Below are 19064 nucleotides of genomic sequence, written 5' to 3'. Positions count from 1 at the left end.
GCCAGCTTTTTCACTCTTTTCTTTTACCTTCGCCAAGAGGCTCTTTGGTTCCTCTTTGCTTTCTGCCACTAGAATGGTATCATCTGCATATCTGAATTTGTTGTTATTTCTCCTGGCATTCTTAATTCCAGCCTTAATTCATCTAGCCCAGCACTTCTCCTGATGTAGTCTGCATATAAGTTAAGTAAACAGAGTGGCAGTCAAGTAAACAGAGCCTTGCAGTCAAGGGGACTCTCAAATCTTCTGCAGCACCACAATTCAGAAGCACCAATTCTTTGGCACTCAGGCTTCTTTATAGTCCAACTCTCACATTTGTACGTTAAGTACTGAAAAACCGTAGCTTTGACTATATGTGTTTTGGTCAGCAGAATGATATCTCTGCTTCTTAATACTCCTTTCCCAATTTTGAACCAGTCTGTTGTTCCATATTTGGTTCTGTTGCTTCTTGACTTGCATACAGGTTTCTCAGGAGACAGGTAAGGGTGGTCTGGTACTCCCATCTCTTTAAGAAAGTTCCACAGTTTGTTGTGATCTGCACAATCAAAGACTTTAGGGTAGTCAATGAAGCAGGACTAGATGTTTTTCTGGAATTCCCTTGCATCCTCTGTAATCCAGTGAATGTTGGCAGCTTGATCTCTGGTTCCTGTGCCTTTTCTAAACCCAGCTTGTAAATCTGGAAGTTCTTGGTTCACATACTGCTGAAGACTAGTTTGAAGGATTTTGAGCATAACCTTTCTAGCATGTGAAATGAGCACAATTCTATGGAAGCATTCTTTGGCATTGCCCTTCTTTGGGATTGGAATGAAAACTGACTGCTTCCAGTCCTGTGGCCCCTGCTGAGTTTTCCAAATTTGCAAACGTATTGAGTGCAGTACTTTAACAGCAACATCTTTTAGCATTTGAAATACCTCAGCTGGAATTTCACATCTCTACTAGCTTTGTTTGCAGTAATGCTTCCTAAGGCTCATTTGACTTCACCTTCCAGAATGCCTGGCTCTAGGTGAGTGACCACACCATCGTACTCATCTGGGTCACTAAGATCTTTTTTGTATAGTTCTGTGTATTCTTGCCACCTTAATCTCTTCTGTTAGGTACTTCCCATTTCTGTCCTTTATTATGCCCACCCTTGCATAAAATGTTCCCTTGATGTCTCCAGTTTTATTAAGAGATCTCTAGCCTTGCCCAGTCTCTTGTTTTCCTCTACTTCTTTGCGTTGTTCGTTTAAGAAGGCCTTCTTGTCTCTCCTTCTGTTCTCTGGAACTCTGCATTCAGTTGGGTATATCTTTCCCTTTCTCCCTTGCTTTTCGCTCATCTTCTTTCCTCAGCTCCTCAGACAACTATTTTACCTCTTGCATCTCTTTTTCTCGGGGATGGTTTTGGTCACCGCCTCCTGTACATTGCTACGAACCTCCTTCTATAGCTCTGCAGGCGCTCTGTCTACCAGATCTAATCCCTTGAATCTACTCGTAACCTTCACTGTATAATCTTAAGGGATTTGATACAGGTCATACCTGAATGGCCGAGTGGTTTTTCCTACTTTCTTCAGTTGAAGCCTGAATTTTCAATAAGGTGCTCATGATTTGAGCCACAGTCAGCTCCCCGTCTTGTTTTTGCTGACTGTGTAGAGCTTCTCTGTCTTCGGCTGCAAAGAATATAAATCAGTCTGATTTCAGTATTGACCATTTGGTGATGTCCATGTGTAGAGTTGTCTCTTGTGTTGTTGGAAAAAGGTGTTTGCTATGACAGGTTCATTCTCTTGGTAGAATTCTGTTAGCCTTTGCCCTGCTTCATTTTGTACTCCACAGCCAAACTTGTGTGGTAGTCCAGGTATCTCTTGACTTCCTGCTTTTGCATTTCAACCTCCTGTGATGAAAAGGATGTCTTTTTTTTTTGGTGTTAGTTCTAGAAGGTCTTATAGGTCTTTGTAGAACTGGTTAACTTCACCTTCTTCAGCATCAGTGGTAGGGGCATAGGCTTGGATTACTGTGATGTTGAATGGCTTGCCTTGGAGATAAACTGAGATCATTCTGTCCATTTTGAGACTGCACCCAAGTACTTCATTTCAGACTCTTCTGTTGACTGTGAGGGCTACTCCATTTCTCCTAAGGGATTCTTGCCCACAGTAATAGATACAATGGTCATCTGAATTAAGTTCATCCATTCCTGTCCATTTTAGTTCACTAATTTATTTCACTGATTGATGGACTAAAATGTCAATGTTCACTCTTGCCATCTCCTGCTTACATCCGAATTTACCTTGATTCATGGACCTGATATTCCAGATTCCTACGCAATGTTGTTTTTTACAACATCATCAGACACATCCACAACTGGACATTGTTTCTGCTTTGGCCCTGCTGCTTCATTTTTTCTGGGGCTCTTTGTAATTGCCCCCTGCTTTTCCCCAGTAGCATATTGGACACCTTCTGACCTGGGGGCCTCATTTTCTGGTGTCTTATCTTTTTGCCTTTTCATGGGGTTCTTGTGGTAAAAATACTGGAGTTTGCCATTCCTATATCCAGCAAACCATGTTTTGTCAGGACTCTTAACTATGACTTGTCCATCTTGGGTGACCCTGCATGGCATGGCTCACAGCTGCATTGAGTTAGACAATCCCCTTCGTCACAACAGGGTTGTGATCCATGAAGAGGAGGTGTGTCTTACTCAACTCTTTTTCTACAACACCCAACATAATGCCTGGGAGAAATAGTTCCTTGTTGAATATTTTTAATTGCATGAGTATGTCATCTTTTCATTAGGTCATTTCATAGTAGAACACTTGGCATAGTGCTTTATGTATATTGGATAATCAGCACATTTGTTAAATCATTTAAAAATCTAGAAATGTTCGTGTTACCTTTAGAAACAATGACAAAAAAGAAAAAGCAGATGAGAAAGCAGCTGCGCACAAGGTTTTTATGATCTCTAGATGTGGCACTAGAGTACTTAGCTAACTCAATGAACATGGCTAATAAGCACCTTAAGTCCTCAGCTCCTGTAAAATGATCAAAACTGTCTGTAGAAAATGACTTGAAAGGAAAAACCAGTTGCTGTTATAGGTGTGGAAAGCGTAACAGCATCTAAAAAACTAGAGGCTGTTGGTCAGGAGATTAAAAGTTGTAGATACATTATTTTGCAGAGTAGCATATAGAATTTATTCACGGCTTGAGTTTGTGTTACTTGGTGTGGAGATGGAGTGTGGTAGCCTGTGCCATTTAGCTGGCCAAGTCACAGGTAAAACCTGAAAGGAAATGTAGAATATGCTGTCATGATATGATTTTCCCACATAACATGCTGATACACACACAAAAAAATGTGATTTGGCAAGGTCAAGAGCTTGTAGAAAGCTCTTGTGAACTTTGAGGTTTAGAAAGTCGCAGACTTTATCTTTTGGTTGTTTCAAGAACTTCCTGTAATTGAGGTTACAAGTGGCATTTTGTGTTCTTTTTCCTTCTCCGCCTTCTTTCTCTTCTCCCTGCTCCTCTTCACTTAACATCCTCCAGCTTCCCTAGGCCCGCCCTGTTTTCCTGCTTCTCTTCTCTGCTTCTCAACTTGCCCTTTCCCTCTGGCATCATCCACAGTCTTTTCTCTCAGTCTCACAGTCTCTGCAGATTTATGGCAAATTATTTTTCGACTGGATTAAGCAAATCATGGTTAACTGAGAAGGGTGGGAAATGATAAAATTTTACTTTTTCTTTTTAGCCCTTGCTTGCGAAGGAGAATGTCCTTTTGTTTCTAGATGTTAATGTACATTGTGACTTTCATATTAACAAAAAGGATAGAGAAATTAATATGTGATATGTTTTTTTCTCATTCGTTGTTAATGATGTTTACTAATTCCAGAATGATTCAGATTTCACAATATATTTTCTTTTTAGGTCCGTATTGAAACAGCTACAACTCTGAAGTTAAATATCCTTTAAATATTTTAAAAATACTTCACTGCAAGGGATTTTAGCAACACTTTAAAATTAATTATTTTTAAAAAGTAATTTATGAGGTAGTTTAAAATGTAATTTTTGATTGGTTTGTTATATTTGGTTTTTACATATATTTTATCCTGATAATTTCATATATTCTCAATTTCATGTATTCTCAGTATTCCTTAACCGCTCTTCACCTGTTGATGATTTTGAGTTTAGAACAGATCAGTTTCTGCCGGTAAGAATATTTATTTCAGGTTTTACAACAATTTCTCTGCTTATGTCTTTTGAATATTGTGTTATTTTACAGCTGAAATTGTATGTATCTATTATTTAGTAAAGCTGCTTTCAAAAGTATATTTAGATTATTTTGGAAGTGATCGCTTTTATTGGTAACTTTAATTTTAATAATTATGTTTGTTTTTGTTTCATTATCTTGTCATCCATTTTAGAGTTGACTGCTGCACTTTTTGTTCTCACTATTATAAGGCATCTATTCATTTCATTTCATGTTTGTCTGTTACTTTTCATCCTTAGGTTATCCCCCTCTGTTGTCTGTGTATATATGTCTATCCTACACAAGAGTACCAATTGCCTGAAAAGCACAATACCTAGTCTTACTCCTTTTTTTTCTTCACTCAACCCTCAGCACCTATTTTGTTTCCACATAGTTGTGACTCAGTAAACACTTGTTAAATATGTAAGTATGATTGGGGCCTTAGTGTTTGGTTTTCTTGAGAGGGCTAGACAAGAAAACTTTATGATAAAATATCTGCCTATATTTCTTATGGAGTCATAAATGGGTAAACTTGTAGAACAGAGATTTTTCTTTAATAGAAGAATCATTAAATGCTTTTGGATGAAAGGAAGATGTTTTACCAATCTGTTTAAAGGTGAACCAAATATCTGAAAGAGCAGACGTTTCTGTATCTGACATCCTATGATTTGTTAATTTCTACTATAACTTTCATGATGCAGAAGTTAAAAGTCAGACATAGGTTTTTTGTTTTCTATTTCCTAATCAGAAACATTTTGTTGTACTTACAATTACAAGTGTTTGTCTACAAAAATTTATATCAGAAAACTGGTATGTGAGTGCAGTAATGGCATTCCTCTTGCTATAATGAGTAGACTTTGCAAAACAATAGGCATATGTGGAAAAGAAGTGACAAAGCACTTTTAAAGGTTGAATTAGCTGTATAAACTTTAAACACAGAAAGTTCAGACACACTTTTTCTCTGAAAACATTTGTGGGTGAATTAAATTAGAAAATGGGCACATTTAACAGCAATAAAGAAGAAGATCACTGCCCTAAATATTGACAACTTAACCAATTTGAAGTTGTATAGGTAATGGTAAGGTTTTGTCTATTTGTCTTTTATTTCTTTGATATTATGACTTAATTTTACTTATTTCTTTCTTTTTTTTTTTTACTTCTTATTTCTGTCTTTATGTGAAGGTTTTTTACATTTCTGTACCAAACTTTTATTTTTTCTTTTTACCTACAGTATTTGGAAACTATGTTCACACTACTCTTTCAGTTACTTCAGCAAGTTACAGAATGTGACACAAAGATGCATGTTTTACATGTCCTATCTTGTGTGATTGAAAGAGTCAACGTGCAGGTAATTTTGTTGTAAACTTGAAAATAAATGTTAGAGAAATGTGTAGAGTATATGTAGAATTCATTAATATCTTTGCTTTGTACACATTGTTTAGTGTTAAAACATTCATTAAAATGGTTCTATTAGGTTGTGATTTCAGTTCTGTATCAAAATTGACTTTTATACTTGCGTTTTTAAAAAATGACCTAAGAAAATGAAGAAATAAAAAATTGGATCAACAATGTAGTGTTGTTTGTTAGAAAGCAAAATTATATATCTTTTATAAAATTCAGTTTATATTGACTAATACTTTTTAAAATTTAATATGTTTGAGTGCATACTCACAAGTGTCAGTCAGCAAATACAAATATTCTCAGAAATCTGTTGTTTGTACCTTAAAAACTTGAGTGTGTTTTGCAGTCTAGGCCATGTTATATCCATCACTGGTTTAATGTAAAAATAATATGTAAAGTTTTTAACAGTAAATTATTATTTAATTGTATTCAGTTTCCCTTATCACTCCTAATGTTTGTGAAAAATTGTTAATCCAGGAACCACACTGTAATTATCCTGTAATTTCTTACATCTAAGTTTACACTGCATATTTTTATTTGAAAAGTGCTGAGTAAATCTGTGAGGTATTAATTAGGAAAAAATAACTGAATTTAAGTCCACAGTCCTGGAGTCTGCTCCTGAATCTGTTAGTGACTTCTGACAACCTTGAACCTGCTTATTAATTCTTAAGCAGTTGATGAGAATTGCTATCAATTATTGAGTAATGACAAGTTTCCAACTTCTCTGCCAGGTGATTTGCATATATTTCTCATTTAATCCTTAAAAAAACCTTTGAGTGGGAATTAGAATTCATTATCTCGAACAATTTGAGGCTTCAAGAAATTTGCCAAAGTTCAGATGTTTTAGTGGCATTGATAATATTCAAACTCAATGTTAACCTTCTCACTGGTAGTTCAGCTAAGAATCTGCCTGCAATGCAGGAGACCCAGGTCCAATCTCTGGGTTGGGAAGCTCCCCTGGAGAAGGCAATGGCAACTCATTCCAGTATTCTTTCATGGAGATTCCCATGAGCAGTGGAGTCTGGCAGGCTATAGTCCATGGGGTCACAAAGAGTTGGACGTGACTGAGAAACTAACACTAACAGACTAACTAACTGAATTCAGCGTTATATTGATGGAACACCCATTGCAGTTTTGAGTGACCATTAATCATTTTGAGCAGATTTGAGGCCTGGTGTCTAAAAGTAGTAATGTCTTAAAATTTTTTAACAGTTGTGTTTCTTATTACATTAATTACATTGTTTCATTTTGATATTGGTTTATAAATAACATTGAGACTGTGTTTTAAACTTATTTCAAGTCCCTGTCTCTGCTCTTTGGCTTGGATATGGTCTTGAACCTTGAGTCCTCATGTATAAAATGGTAAAGATAACTCTCAAGGATTCCTGAGTATAAAATTATCACAGATATTTAATATTAAATGTTCAATATGCAGATTACTGTACAACTGCAATAAATTATTTAAAAATTGATTATATTGTAGAAGCAAGATTTGGCAGTTTTTTAAATAATCTTATTTAGATATCATCTGGCTAATGGGAATTTCTTAAAGAAGGCTTTTTTTTTCTTTTTGTAGAAATGAATTTTCTTAGCCCTATCTCCCCAAACCACTAAACCTTTTCCCACACAAGTTTAACATTACTCTTGCTTAGTAAATTTAAAAATTCTTTCGTTTCTATCCATGGTTATCTTTCACAGCACACATAGCCTAAGCAGCTCATATGTCTATATCATTAGTAAATAAGATATAGTTATCCATTAATACTTTTTGTTTTTAGAACATGAATAGGAAAAGGTCATGAAAAATGTTTTCAGGAAAAACATTCTCTTGTGTTAACCTTTGAACAACACCATCACTTAGATATTCTTCAGGTATCATTTGTATATAAATATGATTTTGTCTACTGGATTGCAAACATTTTGAGCCGTCTTACAGCTGTACTTTCTGACACATAATAGTTTTTGAAGTTTTAGGGAAGTCACCATCTTTATACCATAGCTTGAAATTTTTTGAAGATTATATTTCTTCTTTTTTTTTTAAAAAAAGAAGTACTCGAAAAACCTGTAAATAAATTATTCCAGTTCAGGTATTCTGTAAATACACAGTCAAGAAAAAATGTGTTAATCATCAGATAAGATGTCAGGTAAGCATCTCTTAATGACTTAAGCATTTCTGAAGGAAAAGAACAAAATTAAAAATTAAAGAGCCAGTGTGAAATGTTAAATATTCTGTTGAAAGTGTTAGCTAAAATGAGATGTTAATAGAGACTTACTTTTTAAATTCCCTTGTGAATGGAACCTTTGTTAAAACGTTTGTTAGTCTGTGACATATTCGAGTTTCACTTGTTTTTCCAATGTGCTATGAATGAAAGTGGTATCTTCCTGTGTAGAATGAACTGGTGAGACTATAATGCTCATAGGAGAGCCCCACCCCATTCTGTTTTTTGGAGGAGAAGTGCCAGAGGAGGAGTGCTCTCGTCTCAGTTGTGCTATGCTGGTGGTTCAGTTTCTGTTGTGGGATATTCAGCCTGATACCTATAGAACATTCTTAATTCTATGTGTTTTTAAAATGTTATTTAAATAACTGATCATTGGTCTACCAAAAATGCATAATCACTTTAAGAACTGTTTATAGTATTTTTTTAATCTTTTACATCTTTTCATTGAAAAATTTTAAATATGCAGACATGTTGTAGTAAATCACTACCCATATATTCTTCACTTCATTTCATCACAGCACTTTACCCTAGTATATTAGACCTCTCCTTTTTAATCATAATCATGATTAGATTCAGAGAACTTAACATTGATGCAGTACTGTTTTCTGATATCAAGTCCATATTCAGGTTTTCTCAGTTGCCCTAATAATTTATTTTTTTACCTCCCTCCTCCTAACCTAAGGAAATGTGGTTGGCTCTCATGTTATCACTTTGTTTTCTAATCGCCAGCCCCCTTTTAAAATCTCCTACAACACTGAATCTATGAGTGATTGTTTTCTTCCATTTATTTTTATTAGTTGGAGGCTAATTACTTTACAGTATTGTAGTGGTTTTTGCCATGCATTGACATGAATCAGCCATGGATTTACATGTGTTCCCCATCCCGAACCCCACTCCCACGTCCCTCCCCATCCCATCCCTCTGGGTCGTCCCAGTGCACCAGCCCTGAGCACTTGTCTCATGCATCCAACCTGGACTAGCGATCTGTTTCACACTTGATAATATACATGTTTCAATGCTGTTCTCTCAGATCATATGAGTGGTTTTTAAGATAGTGTCTTTGAAGCATTAATTTTAATTTAGAGCATACTCTAATGAACAACTGAGACTGGGATATAAATATTTCATGACTTTCAAATGTAATTGGGTGCTTGGTTTTATTATTCTCCCTGTCTATAATTCATAGCACATATTTCCTTTCTTCCATGCCTTGGAAGATATTCTGTTTAATTTGTTCAAAACCCAAACTTTCCTTATCAGTAAAACATGCTGTTTTTAGTTGAATATGAATGCATTAGTTACTCTGAAACCTGTTTTTATGTATTAACCGGTCTGCCTTTATAAATTAATTGGAGGGATCTTTGAGATAGAGCACTTAGCAAAATTAACTGCTCAATAAATATCTGTTAAAATAATATGATTCAGAATTGGATACAAGAAGAGTTTCTTAATATTTATTCAGTTTTATCTCACTGAAATATTTGGGCAAATATTTAACTTCTTATCTTTTGGTATCTCCTATCCTAAACCCGGGGGGGGAACAAATCTTAGAGATTTTTTTTGCTGTACTTTTAGTGTATGATGTTTTATAAGCAGAATAAAGACACTCTTACTGTTTCTGGGAGCAATTTTTTTGTTTTAATTATTGGAGTATAATGCTTTACAATATTGTGTCAGTTTCTGCTGTATAACAAAGTGAATCAGCCGTATGTATGGGAGAAATTTTAATTTTTAATCCTTGGGATTGATAGTACTGAAACTGTGAAACTCTAGTGTTTTGTTTTATCACCAAGTGTACTGTCACCAGGTCAGTTCCAAATACTGGGTGACTGTAGGCCTAAACCTGGAGCGCTGTTTCCAGGTTCTGTGTGGAATCAGGTTCCATTTTATTTTCCAAAAATCTCATTATCAAGCTGTGCTGTGTGTGATGTAGGGGATATTTTTTAAAACTGGTGAAGTTAATCCATATTGGGGTTAACAGTTTTATCCTTTGAAAAGGATTAAGGGTTCATATGTTTACCTTTATATCCTCCTCTTCTTGGTGCCTAGTCTTCAGGGCCTGATACTTGAAAGATGCCATTTGGTAATGGTTGAATGAATGAGGAAATGCTGACTCTTTTAAAAACATTATAATTGCCAATTATATAAGTTGTTTCATTAAAAAGAACCAGGATATAACAGCATTTTCTATTATTTCTGTTAAAGAAGTAACTTTTATATTCCTAAATTTTATTTCATGCAATAAATTTGCTGCTTGTTTAAAATTATTTAAAAAGATTTACCCTAGAGCTCTGTGTCTCTGTGTACTGTCGAATTTATCTTTAAAAGGATATATACTTCATACATTACATCCAGTAAGTATTAACCCATTTGCTACCTGGGACCTGATAGGTCTGTCAGTGTTTCTAAAATAAGTCACCTTCTTTGCTAACACAGTTCTGTTGCTTCCTCTGCTTCTATTGTGATAGATACGACCGTATGTAGGATGTTTGGTACAATATTTGCCTCTTCTTTGGAAGCAGAGTGAAGAGCACAATATGTTGAGATGTGCTATTCTGACAACACTTATTCATCTTGTTCAGGTAAGTTTCTTCTCCACAGTTTCTAGTTTAGTTTTTTTGTATTTTCTCCTCCTTTAAAATTTTTTTTTACTATTTTCATGTGATTGGTGTTAGTGGCAGTGAAAGACCTCACATTTTTCTTTTTCATGTGTGATCTACAGAATTTAAACACACTTTTTTTATGTTTACTATGAGCATTTTTTGACATATAAAAAAATATTCTCTACGTTTAAAAGACAATTTCTTTCATTAGAGGCGGTTGTCCCCAGAAGATAGACTTGTGATTTTTACAGTCAGTTGTTTTTTGCATGTCGTTTCCTTGGTATTCAGGGAAGAACATAAACTTACTCTCCATTTTCACTTAATTTAAAGTAAAAATTTTCCCTTTCATATTGTTGGGAAGACAGAAAAACAGGTGAGTTGCCTTTGAGGGAAGGAGTTAATTTGATACTCGATATATTGACTTTGAGGTATGGGGATGTGCAGCAGGTTGAGAGACCCTAAAATTTCAGAGAGAGCTGGAGCTGCAGTTCTCATTTGAACTGTTAGGGTGGATTATGGTCTGATGGTAAGAGAATGGAGAGGCAAGCACTTAATGAGAATATCTGTCTGCAGGGATGCACAAGTGACTTTTATTGCCTTTGCTGCAAAAGTTGATAGAGTTTTTCCAATGGGGAGATCTCTTTCAAAATTAAGAATTACTACTCTAAAGTGTTCCAATAAGTTAAACTAATATTAGTGTTTTTTTTTTTTTTTTAAAAAAAACCTTTTTCAGTCACCTTGAAGCATAAACTTATGCTTTTACCAGATATTTATGGTGAGTTTTACAGTTATAAATTTCTATCTGAGACAGTTTTAGATACATAGATAGTGATAAAAAAATTTTTTTAAGCACTTTTGTCTATTCTTGTGATTATCCTGAAAAATTGTATCCCTTTAATAGATGAGGATACAAAGGTTAATAGAAGGTTAGCAATTAGTCTGAGATTGCTCATGTAAGCATCAGAACAGAGTGATCCTCATGTCTTTTGCCTTATATCTCTGCTAAATGTGTTTTTAGACTCAATTTGAAATTTTTATGAAGGAGGTGTGCTCTTCAAGCAGTGTTACCTCAGGAAACCTTAGGAAGCTATAGTAACTTGTGGGAAATGTTTGGAATCTATAGGACCTTTTCCTTTCATTGTGACACCCTGGGTATGTATAGGCCAGTGGTGCAAGTTTTCAGCTAAGTAATCATCTGCCCTTCTTGGAGAAAGCATATAATGTTTAACATTAAAAATGAGACTACCTTAAAATAAGTTTTTCAGTCATTTGAGGAAATTATATAATTATTAGGGTTGTTGGTCAGTTTCCTTTCATGGAAATTGTTGCATCTTTCAACTATCATTTTTATTTATTTATTTATTGAAATTTAGTAGACAGATATTAGTATAAGTATTTGTCTGTTTTTATTTTTGTTTTCCTTTTTAAAATTCTGGGAACCTAGACTGATAGTCTGTCTGATTGAGGAGTGTAATAATGAGTGAAAATAAACTTTCTCACCTGCAGTAGTTGGCTGCAGTAGAAGTAGGCATTCATTTATTTGATAAACATGTTTTTGAACACCTGCAATATGCAATACATACTAGCCACTGGGAAACAGAAATGACTAGGACAGGCTTTCTGCGAATGTGGTTGTCTAGGGAAAGACTGGACAGCTAAGTGCTCTTTTAGCAGTAAGAACAGGGTGCTGTGGGGTACTTGGTGGGTTACTTGTCTCAGACTTGAAGACCTCATGTGGGTCATCAGAGAAGTCTTCCTTCAGAGGTGATACCCAAATAGTGTATCATTATCTCTTGACCTCCCTGTATAGAAGATGAGGATTTAATTTTCATTTTCCTATGTATCATGACTCCTATCCTTCAAGCCTCCCAATATAGTTAGATTATAATTTAAATTAGGTCACTATTTAGTGTTTGTATGACTACATACACGGAGTTCATATATAAAGAATGTTGAAGTCATTTATCATTATATATGGCTAATTTTCTATCCTGTACAACCATCCGCCTAATCTCCGCTCCTGTATTAATAATTTTGTTTGCTTAGTTTATTATAAGTTTCCTGTTACCGTGCAGCAAGTTACCACAGATGTAAAGGAATAAAACGGCATTCAAAATACCTCACAGTTCTGCAGGTCAGAGGTCGAGCACCATTTTGTACTCTTTGATCAGCCTGATAGCCTGAAATTGACATGTTGCCAGACTAAGTTCTCCCCTGGAGGCGTTGAGGAAAATTTTTCTTTACGTTCAGTCAGCTTGTTGGCAGAATTCAGTTCCTTGGTCTGTAGGACTAAAGTCCCAGTTTAGTGCTGGCTGTCAGCTGCAAGTGAAAGTGAAAGTTGCTCAGTCGTGTCTGACTCTTTGTGACCCCATGGACTGTAGCCTGCCAGGCTACCTTGGAATTCTCCAGGCCAGAATACTGGAGTGGGTAACCATTCCCTTCTCCAGGGGATCTTCTGACCCAGGAATCAAACCAGGGCCTCTTGGATTGCAGGCAGATTCTTTACCAACTGAGCTACCAGGGGAGCCTTGGGGGCCCTCCCAGTCTCTAGAGTCCAGCCACATTCCTTAATCATGACCCCTTCCATCATTATCGTCAGCAGTGGGGAAATTCTTGGTTTTCAAATCCCCTCAGGTTTTGAATCTCTTAACTAGCTAAAGAAAACTAGCTAAAGAAAACTCTTTAGAAGAGTTCGCATGGTTAGGTCAGGCCAATCTGTACAGTATTCTTATTATAAGATCATTCAGTTTGAGACCTTAATCACATCTGGAAAGTAATATCTAAATTAGCATTTGATTGAATAACTGGGGAATGGTCTGTGTACACTGAAGTTAGGAAGTTAAGAGTCATAGGTGGTCATCTTAGAATTCTGCCTGCTACATTTAGCTTTCTGTGTAACAATCTCTTCTGTCCACCTGTTATCTAAACATTCCCTCAGTATGTTCATACACATCAGGTATTTTATTACTTTCATCATCTTGGAATCTGGAAAATTCATATGAGCTTTAGTATGCACTGGTTTTTATTCTGTGCTTGTTCATGGCTGTTATAACTGGATCCCCTTTCAATGTCATCAGAAGGGTTCTTCTTGCCTATCCTTTCTGTAGGATGCCTGTTTTCTGTACCTGTCTTCTTCCTTGTTATGACTTCCTCTTTCTGCTGGAGCCCACGAATGTCTGTGGCATTCTGCAAAAGGTACTTGGGGGGTAAATTTTGTCAAGATTTTGCATGTGTGAAAATGCCTTATAGTTTTCATGGTGACTAGTAGTTTGGCTGGGTGTAAAATTCTGAATTTACCCCTTTAGGGGCCTTTTTCCTGTGTCTTCTAGCTTCTGGAGTTGCTCTTAGGAATCCTTAGCCATTTTAATTCTTGTTTCTTGAATGTGTCATCTCTTCTTTCCCTTTGGCAACTTATATGATCTCTGTGTTTCTATTTTCAATTTCATGATGATGTGGGTGTATTTTCATTCCACTGTTCCGGACACTTGATGTATATTTGCAAAATGGAAACTCATGTTCTTGGGTTCTAGATAACTCTATTACATTCTGTTGATTATTTCCACATCTTCATGTTTTTCTTTTGTCTCTTTCTGAGCTTCTTGTTACTTAGATGATAGATGAATGACTCAGCCCTATATTTTTCTTACTGTTCATGTCTGCTTTTCCTTCTCTTTGTCCTTTTGGGGAATTTTTTGAGCTTTATCTTTCAATCTTTCTATTGAGTTTTTCTTTCCTGCTGTAATACTGTTAATGTCTATGAGTGCTTTCTTTTTAAATTAAAATTTTATTTCTTTATTTTGAATTGAAGTGTAGTTGATTTATAGTATTAATTTCAGGTGTACAACATAGTCAATTCAGTATTTTTATAGATCACACTCCATTTGAAGTTATTACAGAATAATGGCTGCATTTCTCTGTGCTGTGTCCTGTATCCTTGTTGATTATTTTATACGTGTGAGTTTGTGGCTCTTAATCCCATAACCCTGTTTTGTCCGTCCTCACTCGATGAGTTCTTTTTTGTATTGTTGAATAATCATTTTATATTTGTATACAATCATTTGTATACAGATAAAATCATTTGTATTGTTGAAAAATCATTTCATTTTTGTTTCATGAATACAGTGTTTTATTCTAATAAGGATATTAGTATTTTTATAAGCTTTTGTCTCTACGTGTGGTCTCTGTTTCCTTCAGTCGTATCTGTTGATGTGATCGGTTGCCTACTCTTTTTATTTTCTTGTGAAACTGAAGCATGCACAAAAGAAGGAAGAACAGTATAATGAATCCTTAGGTAACCATTTCTCAACTTCAAGAGCTGTATCAATATTTTGTCTGTATAAATTTTATATTTTAGAGTGGGCACTAAAAAGTTAATCAAAAGGATTGAATATATATATGGGAAACTTGCTGATTGTGGGTTTTTTCTTTAGAAGAGTCTAGCTGGAAGCTTTTTTTTTGTATGTGACAAATGTTTTGGTTCTGTGATTCTGAGATCTTTCCTTAGTGAAAGATCCATCGATCTTTTGCCCATTATCTTATATCACTGTTTTATATAGTATTCCTAGTCTTGATTACCTGATGTCTCCTTGTCTTCAGATGCTTTGTTTTACCTTATGAGAATAAATGGCCAAATCTGTACTGATTAAAGAGGGCCAGTTGTTTGACTATGCACAAGGATGAGATCTTGTCATCAAATGTATTTTAAAATACCTTCTACAGGTCCTATTATTTTTAATATTTCCCTTCGGCTTCCCTTTCCAAAATACCTTGTGCTGTCAATTCCCAAGTCTTTTGGAGTTTCTGTAGTGTACATCACGTGGTTTCTTGCCCTTTTTCACTACTGGCTTTGAGCTTTGGTTTTCTGAGTCTGCTAAATCAGTCTTTCTTTCCTGCTTCCAAAAATAAGTTGCTTTTATCTCTTCTTAAGCTGTCTTTGTACTTAGAGTTCTAGATCTTTAAAAACACATACTCATATATCCTTTTAGTGGATCTTGGGAGAGCACAGTAGTAAATGCATGTGTTATATCCATCAGCTTTCTCCAGATGCTAACATAGTGATTTCTAATACAGAGTCATTTTGTATAGCTGCAACATTGAGTATCACAGTTGGGTGTAAGGGCCAGTTCTTGTTGTTGTTGCTTAGTTGCTAAGTCATGTCTGATTCTTTTGCAACCCTATGGACTGTAGCCCGCCAGGCTCCTCTGTTCTTGGGATTTCCCAGGCAAGAATACTGGAGTGAATTGCCACTTTCTTCTCCAGAGGATCTTCCTGACTCAGGGATCGAACCCAGGTCTCCTGCATTGGCAGAAAGGTTCTTCACCGTTGAGCCACCAGGAAAGCCTGGGGCCTGGTTAGGAAGGCATAAAGAATGTGTCTTGAAGTTCAGAGGAAGGAGTGTTATCATTTGTATTTTAGAAAGGTAATCAGTGCACCAGTGGGGACACTGGTTTAGAGTGGAGTAAAACTAAGGTCAAAGAAATAGTTGGGAAGCTCTTCTATTAACTGTGAAAGAGACGATGATGTGAAGTAAAGCCATGGAAAGAAGGGGGAGAATTTGAGATAGAATTAAGGATTGCTTAGATTTGGGGTGAGGGGGAAGAAGCACAGGAGGTAGTTGTGGTATAAATTTTTGCTCTGTAGACAGTGGTTCATGTCACTTGAGTTAGGAAATGCAGGAACAGGAGCTATTTTTTAGGAAGATAGTGGGTTGGTTCAGTGATTTACTTGAGATGCCTTCTGGTTGATGATTTCCTGTGTCATAAGGAGTGTCTGGAGTTCAAAGGTGTTGGGTTGGCAATAATAGATTTTGGACATTATCAGCAAGTACAAAGCACGTGAGAAGAGAGCCAAAGACGGTACCCTGAGAAACACACTTTTTAGAGAGTGGTGTTCTTTTCTCCCTGCTTAACTGTAACTATAACTGCAATCATTTCACAGAATTGTAGACATTGTTTTATAGTTACAGTTGTGGATCGAAAGTGTTCAAATTTACTTAAAGCTGCATATCTGGGGTTAGACACATACTTCAACCCACTAGATTACAAATCTAAATTTCTTGACGCTTTAACTGAGAGAGTCTTTTATGTTTAGCGGTTACTTAACTTCAGTTTTGCTAATGCTAGCGTTTTGTGCTCATTAGAATGTGCACTAAGTAAGTAGATTCTAACATTCCTAGGAAATATTGTCTATTGATATTAAAAACTGAACTTGATTAGTTTTCCTTAATTTTTTTTCTTTTTTTGTTCTGTTAAGAATTGAGCTGTGGAGAGTAAAATTTAACTGAATTTTAAGGCCCAGTTTACTACTTTATTGAATGTGACATTTTAATAAATCTTCTCTTTGGAAAAATCTTCAAAAGTCTATCAATCCTTGCATAGTTGTAGAAAGGCCCAAACTTAATGTATTTAAGAATAAACTTAGTGTATTTCCACTGAAGTATCTATATTCTGCTGATAAAATTTTGACTTTATATGTATGTGTATGTCATTAAAAGAGGCATTCATATACATTTTGTTGCTTTGTAATTATGTATTAATTGTATTGACATCTGAATTATTTTCTAAGTGAGGAGGTGTTTGATAGTTAGTTTGGTTTCCTTTCTTTGCTTATTAGATGGTAGAGATTTTTATGAGTTAGAAATTGATTTTCTATCCTTTTTTGTTCCTTTCAAATGTTTAGATTTAGTGTGATGCACTGAGTCAACCTCCATAAGACAGTAATTAGTCAACTAGAATTTTATTTTATTTTTTTTAATTATTATTATTATTTTTTTTCCAGTGGGTTTTGTCATACATTGATATGAATCAGCCATGGATTTACATGTATTCCCAATCCCGATCCCCCCTCCCACCTCCCTCTCCACCCGATTCCTCTGGGTCTTCCCAGTGCACCAGGCCCGAGCACTTGTCTCATGCATCCCACCTGGGCTGGTGATCTGTTTCACCATAGATAGTATACATGCTGTTCTTTTGAAATATCCCACCCTCACATTCTCCCACAGAGTTCAAAAGTCTGTTCTGTATTTCTGTGTCTCTTTTTCTGTTTTGCATATAGGGTTATCGTTATCACCTTTCTAAATTCCATATATATGTGTTAGTATGCTGTAATGTTCTTTATCTTTCTGGCTTACTTCACTCTGTATAATGGGCTCCAGCTTCATCCATCTCATTAGGACTGGTTCAAATGAATTCTTTTTAATGGCTGAGTAATATTCCATGGTGTATATGTACCACAGCTTCCTTATCCACTCATCTGCTGATGGGCATCTAGGTTGCTTCCATGTCCTGGCTATTATAAACAGTGCTGCGATGAACATTGGGGTTAAACCCCCCTCTTCTTCCTCCATCCTTGTTTTCTTAACTTAATTGGCATAAATTAACTTAATTGGCATAAATTCTTTATTAAAAAAATGCACACATTAAAAAAAAAAAGACTCCTTTTACCCCCCCAGCATCCTTTTCCAACATCCATATTTAACTAGTGTCAACAGTTTTCTCTGTTTGCTCCCAAGAAACTTTTTTATGTGTATATCTTCATATCAGATATATAGCTATTAAAAAACTTGTTTGGCTTGTGGAATTGTTATACACCCTTCTTTTTAATCCCAATTTGTCATTATTTTTGAGATTGTTTTCATTCCATGCCTAATCCTTTTTCATGGCTACTGAGTATTCTAGAATATGAAGGTATTATAATGTAGTTATCTTAACTGATGAACATTTAGATTAGGTTCTTTTTAGCTTAGTTATTTAGTTGAGATAATTTGTAGAATTTAACACATCACTGTTTACACATCTTCAGTCATCATGGAAAGAAAAATAAATATGTATATGAGACATCTCTTAAAATGAACATATATTTGTAACCTTGATTTATATGGTTTTACTACCATTAGGCAATTGAATAATATTTTTTTACTACTGATTTCCATTTGTAAACAGAACTAATTTTGTTTTAATAATTCTTAGAATCATCCGTTTAAAATCTGATTGATTTTTTTATAAATTGGTTTTAGGGCTTTTTAATATGATAGGTGATTTTTTGGTGGGAGGTGGGACCTTAGATTTATCTATGTTAAGTTTTATTTATACTTCCCATAGGGATTAGGAGCAGACAGCAAGAACCTGTACCCTTTCCTGCTCCCAGTTATTCAACTGAGTACAGATGTTTCCCAGCCTCCACATGTTTATCTTCTGGAAGATGGTTTAGAATTATGGTAAGAGGAAAAACTTGATACTGTGAATCTTATTTATTTATTTTCCTGGCCTTCCCTACTCATGCCAATAAAGCAAAGGTCATGTAATAGGGTTAAAAGCTCAGCATTTAAAAACAAAAACATAAAGTCAGCTTCCCTGAACTGGGTAACGTAATAACTCCTACTTTTCTTTGCATCTGTCACTCATTGTAGGCTTGTAATAGTAAAAGTTAGAGAGGAAGTTTCAATAAGAACTCAGCTGCATTTCATCTTTTGGAATTTGGAATGTGAAATGAGGAATCTTGACCAGAACTAAAAATTGACATAAAAACCTCCGCACTGTTAAATGGGATGTTTGAGGGGTTATTGAGTTATTTTCAACTTCTTACTGCTTTACCCTGTAAATATTGGGACAAAATACCTCAGCCCCAAATGTTAATGCTACGT

The 19064-nt window shown here is 35.4% G+C and overlaps 1 protein-coding gene across 2 annotated transcripts in view; it reads left to right on the top strand.

The window, feature by feature from the left end:
- IPO11 (importin 11) overlaps nt 1-19064 on the top strand; it is a 197501-nt gene that overhangs the window by 80218 nt on the left and 98219 nt on the right. For both annotated transcript variants that reach the window (XM_043887205.1, XM_043887206.1), the window contains exons 17-21: nt 3879-3912; nt 4121-4161; nt 5432-5548; nt 10289-10402; nt 18523-18638. In XM_043887205.1, the coding sequence (XP_043743140.1) occupies nt 3879-3912; nt 4121-4161; nt 5432-5548; nt 10289-10402; nt 18523-18638 (422 nt within the window). The remainder of the gene's footprint in view (nt 1-3878; nt 3913-4120; nt 4162-5431; nt 5549-10288; nt 10403-18522; nt 18639-19064) is intronic.

This window comes from Cervus elaphus, chromosome 25 (genome assembly GCF_910594005.1).
Source record: "Cervus elaphus chromosome 25, mCerEla1.1, whole genome shotgun sequence".
NCBI classification, from domain to species: domain Eukaryota; kingdom Metazoa; phylum Chordata; class Mammalia; order Artiodactyla; family Cervidae; genus Cervus; species Cervus elaphus.
This window is presented reverse-complemented; position numbering and strand designations above follow the sequence as displayed.